The 12684-nt window shown below is 47.6% G+C and overlaps 1 protein-coding gene across 1 annotated transcript in view; it reads left to right on the top strand.

Moving 5' to 3' along the window:
• Positions 1–27: 27 nt before the first annotated feature.
• TBCD (tubulin folding cofactor D) overlaps positions 28–12684 on the top strand; it is a 159110-nt gene continuing 146453 nt past the window's right edge. Inside the window, 4 exon segments of the mRNA XM_042916798.1 lie at positions 28–327; positions 1505–1555; positions 9119–9216; positions 10295–10396. Of these exon segments, the coding sequence (XP_042772732.1) occupies positions 144–327; positions 1505–1555; positions 9119–9216; positions 10295–10396 (435 nt within the window). The 5' untranslated portion in view covers positions 28–143.

The raw sequence follows: 12684 nt of genomic DNA on the forward strand, positions 1-12684 counted from the left end.
AGGTCGTGGGGCGGGGCCAGCGTCGGTAGCCGCCCCCTCTGCCTCAGCAGTAGTACCTCCGTCTGCATCAGCCGGCATCCCCCGTCCCGGTGCTCGGGCGGGGCCGAGCTTCCAGTCCACAGGCGCGGTCCGGAGCAGCGAGGATGGCTCTGGGCGAGGAGCCGGCCGCGGGCGCGCCGGAGGACGGGGCGGAGGACGAGGCGCTGGCCCGCGGCGGCTTCCTCGAGTCGTTCTGCGAGAGCGCGGAGACGCGCGCGCTGCTCTCCCGCCTGCCGGCGGTGCTCGGCGACCGTGCGGCCCGGGAGGGCGCCCTGGAGCGGTTCCGAGGTGCGCGTGCGGCCCGGGGCCGGTGGCCTTCTGTACGCGCTCTCGGGCCGCAGCTGCTGCTTTCCCCGTGCGATGGTTGCCCCCTGCCGCGCACCTGTGGGAGCCGGGCGTGTGTGCTTGGGCGGCCTCACCTGGAGGCGCCGGGGCCGCGGGCCCTGCCTTTCCCGCCTGTCATCGGAGGGCGGGGTTGTGCAGGGTCCCGCGTGAGGACACCGGCGTGGACCTCGCCAGGGCGGCCCCGGCTCTCGGGGACGGCCGTGCGGACCGGGAGGGAGGGACAGGAGAAGCAGACGGGGACCAGCGCGCCGCAGACCACGGGATCTCCGACCCCACCCGGCGGGGTAGCGGCGGGCGGCGCAGCCCAGGCTCGGGGCACGGTGGGCGGTGGGTCGCGCGCGCGGTAGTTCCCCTTAAGGTGTCAGCTCTCCCAGCTTGCACCTTTGCAGCCGTCTCTCGGGAGCAGCTCGTGAGGGCTCCCTGGGCCCCACCGCTGGGCGGTCAGGCTTTTGTCGTCCAGGAAACCCACCTTCGCGGGCCCTTCTTGCTCACGAAGTTTCGGCGTGGGTTTGTGCTCTTGCTTTGTCAGGACGGCCCTCTGACTTTGAGAGAGGGGCAGCGTGGCGGCTGCCCTGACAAAGCATATGCTCTGGTGACACACCCCAGGGTTTTTACGTCCCGCTTGCCGCTCGGGCGCCTTGCCTCCTTGTTCTGAGGCTGTTTCTTTGGCCGTGAACCGGGGGTTCAAAAACAAGACCTTGTGCACACGACTGCCGAGAGGGTGAGGGCACGTCGGGGGGCCAGCGAAGGCCCTTTTTCCCCTCCTGGGAAGTTGTCACAGGTGCAGGTGTGTGGCAGGTGGCCGCGGGATCTGACAGCTGTGCCAGCGGCCGCTGGGGTCTGCGGGGTCGGGCGGGGGGGAGAAGTGGGTGCGGGGAGGTGTCTTGTCTGGTGAAGGGGAGGACTTGTGACTCGAGGAGGGAGCAAAGAAAGGTTCAGAGGAGGTGGGGGAACGGGCTCCAGAGGAAGGCGCTCCGCGCACGCGGGGAGGAGGGGCTGGCGGGTGGTGGTGGGGAGCCACCTAGGTGGCCTGTGCCCCAGGGGCTGCGCTGCGCGAGGCGGCGAGGGAAAGCGGGCATGTCTGCCCCAGCGAAGCTAACCCCCGTGTTTTCCTTCTTAGTGATCATGGACAAGTACCAGGAGCAGCCTCACCTGCTGGACCCACACCTCGGTGAGAACAGAGGCCGCTCCTCCTGCGGTGGGTCCTTCGGTCACACGTGTGTGCCCGCCGCCGCGGCGCCAGGACGCCTTGCCCCGGTCTTGTTTGTTCTTCTCGGGGTCTCTGCACCCCTTGCTCGTAGTGTGAATTTTAATGTTTTCCAGGCACATTTTGTTAGCGCCCAGCCCTCTACGGGGATCACCGTCGAAGGGTGATGAGCTATCTGTGTAGATGGAGACACGGAGGCTCCGGCTTCCTTAACTCAATTTAAGGGCACTGACTTTTGTGTTTCTTTTGTTTTTCATTGTTTGTTTATTGCCATTTTATGTTTGTTTATTTTTGAGAGAGAGAGAGAAGGAGAGAGAGCGGGCATGAGTGGGGGAGGGAGGGAGAAAGGGAGACAGAGGGTCCAGGCAGGTGGTGCACTGTCAGCACAGAGCCTGACCTGGGGCTCCAAGTCGAGAACTGTGAGATCCTGACCTGAGCGGGTGCCCCTTATTTTTGACTTGTTTCATCCTGATAACACTTTTTTTTATATGCAAAAGTAACACTTCTGGTGGTGAACTTAGGAAGGAGGAAGGTAGGAAAGGCAGCACGGGGTGGGGGCTGGGTGCCGGAGCCCCAGGCCAGGCTGCCTGGGTGTGCATCTCAGTGCAGCCCCTCAGCGGCTGTGGCCTGAGTTTCCCCACCTGTAGAATGGGGATTATTAGCACTACCTGTCCCACAGGGCTGTTGAAACTGTACACGTTACTGTGTGAGGCCTTGAGCGTCAGCTTTAGTGTACACATACGTGCCTTTGAAAAAGTGGGCTGGTGGTGTGCGTGCTGCTTTCCTCTTCAGGTAACCTTGAAGGTTTTGTGCAAGGTAAGCTTTCTGAGCGGTCCCCCGTCTCAGGCAGAAGAAATACGTTTCATCCTGGCTCGGTGAAGACAGAAGGCACGGTTCCCTCACCCACTGTTACCAAGTCCAAGTTTCTTTTTCAGGAGTCGTTTTTGCTGCTGAAAGTTTCTAGAACTTGATATTTCAGAGGCGTGCGACGTGCTCTGGGTCTTTTCTCTCATGCTGGTCAGCCTTAGGCTGAAGACTTGCATCCTTTGGCGCAGGGGACTTCTGGTGTGGCGCTGGTCATTTGTCCACTTCCGCTTTCTCTTTCTGGGGAGCCTGTGGACTGCATGTTGAGTTTCCAGGAGTGACCTTCTGGCCCCTTAGCTTTTCCCACATAGTTTTGCTTTTTAGTCTTTGTTTTGCACATGAAGATGTTCTTGAATTTATTTTGTCCACAGTTTTTACCATCTAAGGGCTCTTGTCCTTGGTTTGGTATTTTTGACTGTTGTCTTCTGGGTCGTGTTTTCTCTCTGGGGACTACATGGCTGGCTGCTGGGTGCTGTCGCACTGTGGGGGAGGGTCCCACTGTGGGCCTCCTAGCCCAGAGTGCCAACTCCCGGTTGAGTCAGGCTCTGACTGGCTGTTGTCAGCTGCTTCCTGGCTTCCTCTCAGACCTACTCTCTTCAGAGCATCTCTGTCCAGTAGAGAATTGGGTGATGATGGAATGTTCTAGATCTGTGCTATCTGGTAAAGTCACCAGTAGCCAGATGTGATTGCTGAGCACTTGACTGACATATGGCTAGGGTGACTGAAGAACGTAATTTTATTTTATTTTTTGTTTATTTAAAAAATGTTTGTTTATTTTGAGAGAGAGAGCACGCAAGCTGTGAGGCACAGGGGCAGAGGAGGGAGGGAGAGAGAATCCCGGGCAGGCTCTGTCCCATCAGCTCAGGGTCTGATGCAGGGCTTGATCTCAGGAACTGAACTGTGAGATCATGGCCTGAGCCAAAATCAAGAGTCAGACGCTTAACCAACTGAGCTACCCAAGCACACCCCCTGAAGAACTGAATTTTAAATTTTATTTGACTTAGGGGCGCCTGGGTGGCTCAGTCTGTTAAGCGTCCAACTTCTGCTCAGGTCATGATCTCATGGTTCGTGGGTTCGAGCCCTGTGTCGGGCTCTCTGCTGACAGCTCAGAGCCTGGAGCCTCCTTTGGATTCTGCGTGTCCCTCTCTCTTTGCCCCTCCCCTGCTTGTGCACGCAACGCATGCGCGTTCTCTCTCTTTCGCTCTCTCTCTCTAATATAAACATTAAGAAAAAGTTTTTAAAAATTTTATTTGACAAAAAAGCAAACCCAAATGTGGCTAAATGGCTGTGGGGCCCATCACTCTAGGGAGGTAGACCTCTGGTCTTCTGCCCACGAGGGCAAGGGCTGGGGGACCTTAGAGCACTCATCCTGTTTGCGACCCTTCCTGCGTCCTGCGCTGGCCGGTTCCCGGCACCTCGGCTCTGCCTGCCGGGCTGCTTCGGTTACCACAGGTTTCCCTGCCACCGTCCAGTTTCCAAGTCACAGCTGACATCTCTTGGCTGTTGTTTCTTTTTCTTTTTTTCTTTGTGGGCTTGTATCTCTTTATTTCGTTTTCCCGGGACTTTGGGGGTGAGGGTTGCTGAGATAAGCATGTGGAATAATCTGCTTTTCTGGTTTCTGTTCTTGTGGAATGGCTGTGCTGGCTTTCAGAATCTCTGCGAGTCCAGTTCTGACTGTTCTCTGCCATTCTCTCCAGTTCACCTCTTTCCTCAGGCGTCAGCTTTTGTGCGTATTTTGGTCTTTTCATGTTACTATTTCTGTCCGTATTTAAGACCAAACGGATGTAGATGAGGGCTCCTCTGCTTCTTTTTTGTAAGTTGGAGTGTTTCCGGCTAGACCCATCCTGAATGAATTCTGTCAGGCAGCCCCATTTGGGGCAGTGTGGTGAGTGAATGAGCAGATTTTTTGTGGGAGCAGGTGAGTTGGTTGAGTTTTCTACTAATTGGGGATGTTCCAGATGCTGGGATGAAGCCTTTCCTTTATCTGGGGTGCTCACGTTTCCTCCGGAGAACGCTTCACTTGCCCTAAGTGGGTTGTTGAGTTTTGCTCTGGGATGAAAGCTGCTTGTGCTCATGAGGTGTAGCTCACACGCCGTCGAGGTCAGCCTCGTGTGCGCATACTTCATTGGTTTTATTTTTTTTATTTTTATTTTTATTAAAAATTTTTTTTTAATGTTTATTTACTTTTGAGAGAGACAGAGACAGAATGCAAGTGGGTTAGGGGCAGAGAGAGAGGGAGACCCAGAATCCAAAGCAGCCTCCAGGCTCCGAGCTGTCAGCACAGAGGCCGACGTGGGGCTCGAACCCACGAACCATGAGATCATGACCTGAGCCGAAGTCAGACGCTCAACGGACTGAGCCACCCAGGCGCCCCTACTTCATTGGTTTTAGTACATCACAGAGTCATGTAGCCATCACTACTAACTCCCTAATGTTTCATCACCCCCAGGAGAAGCCCATATCCATCAACGGTCCCCCCCACCCTCACTCTCCTGCCAGCCCCTGGCAACTGCTAATCTGTTTTCTGTCTGAATTTCTTATAAATGTTCATTGTGAGCATTTCATATAATGGAGTCAGACAATATGTCTTTTGTTGTTTCTTTTTATTTATTTATTTATTTATATTTATTTATTTATTATTATTTTTTTCAATATATGAATTTTGTTTCTTTTTAAAGATTTTATTTTTAATTTAAAAATTTTTAATTTTATTTTTTTAATATTTCTTTTTTTAAATGTATGTTTATTTTTGAGAGAATGAGTGTGTGAGCAGGGGAGGGAGACACAGAATCTGAAGCAGGATCCATGCTCCCAGCTATCAGAGCAGATCCTAAAGTGGGGCTTAAACTCACAAACCATGAGATCATGATCTGAACAGAAGTGGACGCTTGACCAACTGAGCCACCCAAGTGCCCCTGATTTTTTTTTTTTTTGAATGTTTATTTATTCTTGAGAGAGAGAGACAGACACAGAGTGTGAGTGGGGGAGGGTCAGAGAGAGAGAGAGAGAGGGAGACACAATCCGAAGCAGGCTCCAGGCTCTGAGCTGTCAGCACAGAGCCTGATGTGGGGCTCGAACTCACGAACCGTGAGATCATGGCCTGAGCTGAAGTTGGACGCTTACCCAACTGAGCCACCCAGGCGCCCCTGATTTTTTTTTTTTTTTAATGTTTTTATTTTTGAGAGACAGAGAGTGCATAGGTGCGAGAGGAGGTGGGGCAGAGAGAGGGGGACAGACGATCTGAAGCGGGCTCTGTGCTGACAGCAGAGAGCCCCATGTGGGGCTTGAACTCACAAGCCATGAGATCATGACCTGAGCCAAAGTCAGATGCTTAACCTCTTAACCGACTGAGCCACCCAGGCACCCTAGACAATAGGTCTTATGTGACTGGCTTCTTTAACTGGGTGTAATGTTTAAAGTTCGCTGTGCAATGAAATACTTTACTAGTTTTTTCAGTTTCTTTGGGTTTTCTAAGCAGGTAAATAATTATATAGTCTGTAAGTAATGCTAGCTTGATCTCTTTATCTGTCGATATACACTTTCATTCTTCCTTTAAAGTGTTCAAAGTTACCTTTGATGAGATATAATTTACATGCAATAAAATGCACCCATCCTAAGTATACAGTTTGAGTTTTGACAAACGTATGTATCTCCACTACCATCAAGGTGTAGAACATTTCTGTCCTCCCATGAGGTTAAGTGAACTGTGTCCCTTTGCAGTTAGTTGCCCTCATCTTGGCCCTGGGCAACCACTGACCTACTTTACTCTCTGGCTTCTTTATGTTAAAATAGTATTCTTAAGGCTTCTCCATATTACATGTTTTAGTACTTTGCTCATTTTCTGTTGAACCACAATTTGTTTATCCTTTCACCCTGTTGATGGACATTTGGGTTGTCTCCAGTTTGGGGCTGTTATTAATGCTACTGTGACATTTGCAGACAGTCCTTTGGGCTGACATGTGTTTCCATTTCTATTGGATAAATCTGTAAGAGTGGAATTGTTGGGTGGTATAGTAAATATGTGTTTTTTATGATAAACTTTTATGATGAATTGCCATACTGTTTTCATAAAGGTGGTGCCATTTTACATTTCAACCAACAACCTATGAGAATTTCAGTTGCCCTACATCCTCATCATCACTTAGTATGGCCAGTCTTTCTGATTGTAGCCTACGTTTTTGTGGGAATGTGGTGGTATATCACTACAGTTTTACTCTGCATTCCCTAGATGTGAGTTGCAGTCTTTTATGTTGAGTAAGACTCACAGCCCAGCACAGGGTCTGTTTTGTTGAAAGTTCTATGTGCACTTGAGAGGAATGTCTATTCAGCTGATGTTGGGTAGAGTGCCCTGTAAGTGTCATTTAGGTAGGGTGATTCATACTGTTATATAGGCCTTTTATGTCCATATTGATTTTTTTTCACTTGTTCTGTCAGTTCCTGAGAGTACCGAAATCTCTAACTACGATGATAAATTTGTCTTTTTCCTTTCCGCTCTCTCAATTTGGCTCTGTAATTTGGCGTATGTGGTTATAGGAGTCTTGAGTCTTCATGACTAATTGATCCTTACATCATTATGAAATGTTCTGTTTATCTCTGTAATATTACATGTTTCAAAATATGCTTTGTCTGATACTGATATGGCTGCTCTGGCTTTTTTTTTTTTAAGTTGAAAGAGAGAGCGTGCACGCACATGCCAGCAGGGGAAGACGCAGAGAGAGAGAGGGCAAGAGAGAATCCCAGGCAGGCTCTATGCTGTCAGTGCCGAGCCCGATGTGGGGCTCGAAGTCATGAACTGTGTGATCATGACCTGAGCCAAAATCCCTGAGCCGAAATCAAGAGTCGGATGCTTAACCGACTGAGCCACCCAGGCACCCCTGCTCGGGCTTTCTTATAATTCGTGATTGTTTGGTATGGCTTTTCTTCCTATTAACATTTAAAAAAAAAAAATTAAAAAAATTTTTTTTAGAGAGAAGTGGGGGAGAGAGGCAAAGGGGCAGGATGGGGGGTGGAGAGAGAAAGAGAATCTTTTTTTTTTAATGTTTGTTTTTGAGAAAGAGAGAGCGAGTGAGCAGGCACTGGGGAAGGACAGAGAGAGGAGACACAAAATTGGAAGCAGGCTCCAGGCTCTGAGCTGTCAGCACAGAGCTCTATGGGGGGCTCAAACTCACAAGCTGTGAGATCATGACCTGAGCTGAAGTCAGGCACTTAACCCACTGAGCCACCCAGGTGCCCTGGGAGAGAGAATCTTAAGCAGGCTCCCTGGGAGAGAGAATCTTAAGCAGGCTCCATGCTCAGTGCGGAGCCTGACACAGGGCTCAATTCCACGACCCTGGGATCATGACCTGACCCAAAATCAAGAGTTGGACACTTAAACGACTGAGCTACCAGGCACCCCATCCCCCTTTAACTCAGTGCTTCTTGGTAGTTGTTCTTACCTGGCCTTGTGGAAGACTTGAGGGGACCTCTGTAGATGACTGGAGCTCATTCTCTGCATTCCTTTCTCTTCGTTACCCTGTCCTGTGGATGTTAGCGGGCTTAGCCTCCTTGAACCTCTGTCTCTGCTCTGCGTCCCCACTCCCTGTACTGAGTTCTGCATGTCACCTCCTGGCAGACAGCCTGGGCAGCTGTGGATCCCAGTCCGTTTGTTTCCTTGAACTGCCTGTTCCAGTATCGCTGAATGTATATTTGTCATATATTTGTCTAGTTTTCTAATTTTTGGTGGTAGGGCAATTCTGTATGAGTTATTCCTTTATAACTGGAAGCAGAAATCTTTTATTCTGCCTTATTACATTGGCTAGAATGTGATTATCACTAAATCATAGTAGTTGTAGGAGGTATCTTCTATAAAGCACAATAGTAGATATTGGTTTGACATAGAATAATTCTTAAATATAAGAATATTTCTCTTGCATTAAAATTCAGAAATTTTTAAAAATGTTTACTTAATTTACTTTTGAAAGAGAGCTTACGCGCATGCTTGTGTGTACTCGTACAAGTTGGGGAGGGGCAGGGAGGGAGACATAGAATCTGAATCAGGCTCCAGGCTCTCAGCTGTCAGCACATGGCCTGACATGGGGCCCAAACCCACTAATCGTGAGATCATGACCTGAGCTGAAGTTGGATGCTTAACCAACTGAACCACCCAGGCACTCCTCTAATCTTATTTTAAGTAGACTTTACATCCAGTGTGGAGCCCTTCTACATTTTAAAAGCAAGGATGAATGTTGTGAATATTGTATTCATTCTGTGCCCTTTTAGAAACTGTTAAGATAAAAATGTTTTTCAGGGCTCCTGGGTGGCTCAGTTGAGCATCTGACTCTTGATTTTGGCTCAGGTCATGATCCCAGGGTCATGGGATTGAGCCCCACGGCAGGCTCTGTGCTGATCCTGGAGTCTCCTTAAGATTCTCTCTCTTCCTCTCACTCCCTTTCTCCCTTACCGCCACCCATGCTTGCCTGTGTGCTGTCTCTCTAAAAAAAAAATAAAAAATTAAAAAAAAAAATGTTTTTCTTCTTTTGCTCTGTTGATACTCGGATTACACAAGTTTACTAATACTGAACCACTCTTACATTTGTAAATCTGTTTTTTCTTCTGGCATTTTATTTCAATATCATACTAATGTTTAATTTTGTGGTAAATATTTTACGTATATTTTTTTCCTAGAATGGATGATGAACTTGTTGTTGGATATAGTACAAGATAAGACATCTCCAGCTGACCTCATACATCTGGCTTTTAAATTTCTTTACATCATCACCAAGGTAACATTTACGTAGCACTTTATAGTGGACAGAATACTTATGTACTTGGTTCAGAAATTACCTTCCAAATGTTATTTTTCAGGAAAGATGGTTCTCACACATAAATTTTGGGTTTCATTTTTTTTTTTTTTTTTACCACATCTGGGGAATCAGATGTTAGTGATAGTGGTTCTGGGGTCCTTTGGCTGAAACCACGTCTGAGATATTTAGCGTCTCGCAGTTGAATAGATCAAGCACTACCTAGGTAGAAAGGACATGGGGGAGGGCAGAGAGGAGGGGGAAGGGGAGAGAGAGCCAACTAATTCAGAAAGTCTCTTACAAGGAGAAAGCGGACAAGCGTGGTGAAAATGGAAGTGCTTCTCAAACTTTAATGTGCAGATGAATTTCCTGGGCATTTTGTTAAGAATGCAGATTCTGAGTAAGCAGGTCTGAGGTGGGGCCTGATCATCGGTATTCTTGCAGACTCCCAGGTGATGTGTGGGTGCTGGCCTACAGACTTAACCAGTTGCAGTTTTGACCACGGGAGTGACTCAGAGCCATCTGGGGGTGGGTTTTGGGGGGCCACTCGGTGGAGCAGTGCCCGCTGTGTGGTGGAAAGAGGCCCTTGGCCAGTGAGAGAGCTCCATGGGGGGGCTGCCCTGTGCGTACTCGTCTGTGGTCTGCCGGCCCAATGGGTAGAGTGCAGGGTCTCTCCTGAACGCGGAGCACCAGTGCATTTATGGAAGCCATAATGAACTTGGGGACCTTGGAGGTTTTCGAGGACTTATTCCTCATAAGTGTCACAGGGCGATTGTATAAACAATGTAGAGGGAAAACTTTTTAGTTTGTAGCCTATCTGTGTTTCTGGTGAAGCACATTTGATATTTGTTAGTCAAGGGGGGCCAGAACATGTGAATGGATGATGTAAGAAGCAAAGATAGCCGTGTTTACTTACCAAGTTGTATCACTGTGATGTGACACAATTCTCTGATCACTGGGTGGAGTAGGTGGTGATCTTTGATGATAGAAGAAAAAGATAATTTTGTTACTTTCTGTGTTTTCTAATCATGTAGTAATTCAATGTCTTTTTATCTGGTAGGTTCGAGGATATAAAACATTTCTTCGTTTATTTCCTCATGAAGTGGCTGATGTACAACCTGTTTTAGATATGTTTACAAATCAAAATCCTAGAGACCATGAAGTGAGTGTCATTTTCTCCTCCTTTTCATTCCCACCCCTCTCCCTCCTCTCTTCCCTTGTTTGCTCCACTCCTTACGGGCAGCTTTATCCTCCTGTTTCCTTCAGTTTTATGTTATGCTGTTTTGTGTCCCTCTCTCTCTTTTCTTTATTCTTTTGGCTTTCTCTTTTTTTATATGTTACTTTAAATTATTTCCTTAAAAAAAAAAAAGTTTATTTTGAGAGAGAGTGAGTAAGGGAGAGGGGAGAGAGAGAGAGGGTGAAAGAATCCAAAGCAGGTTCCACGCTCAGCAGGAAGCCAGACATGGGGCTCAATCCCATGACTGTGCGATCACGACCTGAGCCAGCGTCAAGAGTCAGATGCTTCACTGACTGAGCCACCCAGGTGCCCTCAATTATTTCCTTTTATTTTTTTATTTTACTATTTTATTTATTTATTTATTTTTAAAAAAGTTTTACTTATTTTTGAGAGAGAGGGAAAGAGAGAATCCCAAGTAGGCTCCATGCTCACCATGGAGCCCGATGCGGGGCTCGATCTCACAACTGTGAGATCATGACCTGAGCCGATAGCAAGAATCGGACACTTAACCAACTGAGCCACTCAGGCACCCCAAATTATTTCCTTTTACAATATGTCTTTATAAAGAAAAAAAAATATGCTTATATTCAGTGTGGTGAAAAGTGTGTCAACCATCTAGATTTTTAAACTTGAAATATAATTATGTTGGGGGTCCCTAGAACCACCCTCAGGTTTGATGATTCCCTAAGACCACTGTAGGACTCCACAGGTAGTTGTTCTTATGGTTGTGACTGGTTCGTAGCAAACCCAGCAAAGGGAAAAGGCATTTGGGGTGAAGTCTGGAGGAAACCAGGAGCAAGCTTCTAGAGTCTTCTCTCAGGTCACACAGGGCACTTGTCATTGCCCCAGCACTGAGTTGTGTGTTGCCCATGTGAATGTCATAGAGACCAGTGTGCAGAAATTTTCTTGGGGTTGGTTACGTGGGTACTCTGCCAAACATGGACTGAAATTCCAAACTCCCAAAAGGAAAGCGGGTTTCACCATAAACCACATGGTTTGTACAGATAGTCCAAGCACAGAGAGTCCCCCTTCTCTGGGAATGCTGGGAAGCCTCCTGAAGTTCAGGTTCCTAGCTGCCCAAGGATGGCCAGCCTTGTTCGCAGGTCCCTCCAGGGAATCAGGTTGCTGTGGGAGTGTCCTTACTCACGGAGCACACGTTCACAACTGCATCACCCAGGGAGCTGTTTCTGAACGTGCCCAATCTCAGCTTAGATGTAGGAGAGCATTTCCCCAGCTCCCCGAAGGGATTGTTCCAGGACCAAAGTGGAATCTTGTTTTATTGACTACCGAAAATAAGGGCACTCCTATTTATTTATTTATTTTAATTTAATTTTTTATTTTTTTAAATTTACATCCAAATTAGTTAGCACATAGTGCAACAATGATTTCAGGAGTAGATTCCTTAGTGCCCCTGACCCATTTATCCCATCCCCCCTCCCACAACCCCTCCTGTAACCCTCAGTTTGTTCTCCATATTTATGAGTCTCTTCTGTTTTGTCCCCTTCCCTGTTTTTATATTATTTTTGTTTCCCTTCCCTTATGTTCGTCTGTTTTGTCTCTTAAAGTCCTCATATGAGTGAAGTCATATGATTTTTGTCTTTCTCTGACTGACTAATTTCACTTAGCATAATACCCTCCAGTTCCATCCACGTAGTTGCAAATGGCAAGATTTCATTGTTTTTGATTGCTGAGTAATATTCCATTGTATGTATATACCACATCTTCTTTATCCATTCATCCGTGGATGGACATTTGGGCTCTTTCCATACTTTGGCTATTGTCGATAGTGCTGCTATAAACATGGGGGTGCATGTGCCCCTTCGAAACAGCACACCTGTATCCCGTGGATAAATGCCTAGTAGTGCAATTGCTGGGTCGTAGGGTAGTTCTATTTTTAGATTTTTGAGGAACCTCCATACTGTTTTCCAGACTGGCTGCACCAGCTTGCATTTCCACCAACAATGCAAAAGAGATCCTTTTTCTCTGCATCCTCGCCAACGTCTGTTGTTGTCTGAGTTAATGTTAGCCATTCTGACAGGTGTAAGGTGGTATCTCATTGTGGTTTTGATTTGTATTTTCCTGATGATGAGTGATGTTGAGCATTTTTTTCAGGGGCACTCCTCTTTAAACTGGAATTTGAGAATAGTTTTCTTTATTCTTAAGTGTTTTGTTTTTTTATCTGTTTACACTTTCTCAAAAGGCTGAATGTGTGC

This window comes from Panthera leo, chromosome E1 (genome assembly GCF_018350215.1).
Source record: "Panthera leo isolate Ple1 chromosome E1, P.leo_Ple1_pat1.1, whole genome shotgun sequence".
Classification (NCBI taxonomy): domain Eukaryota; kingdom Metazoa; phylum Chordata; class Mammalia; order Carnivora; family Felidae; genus Panthera; species Panthera leo.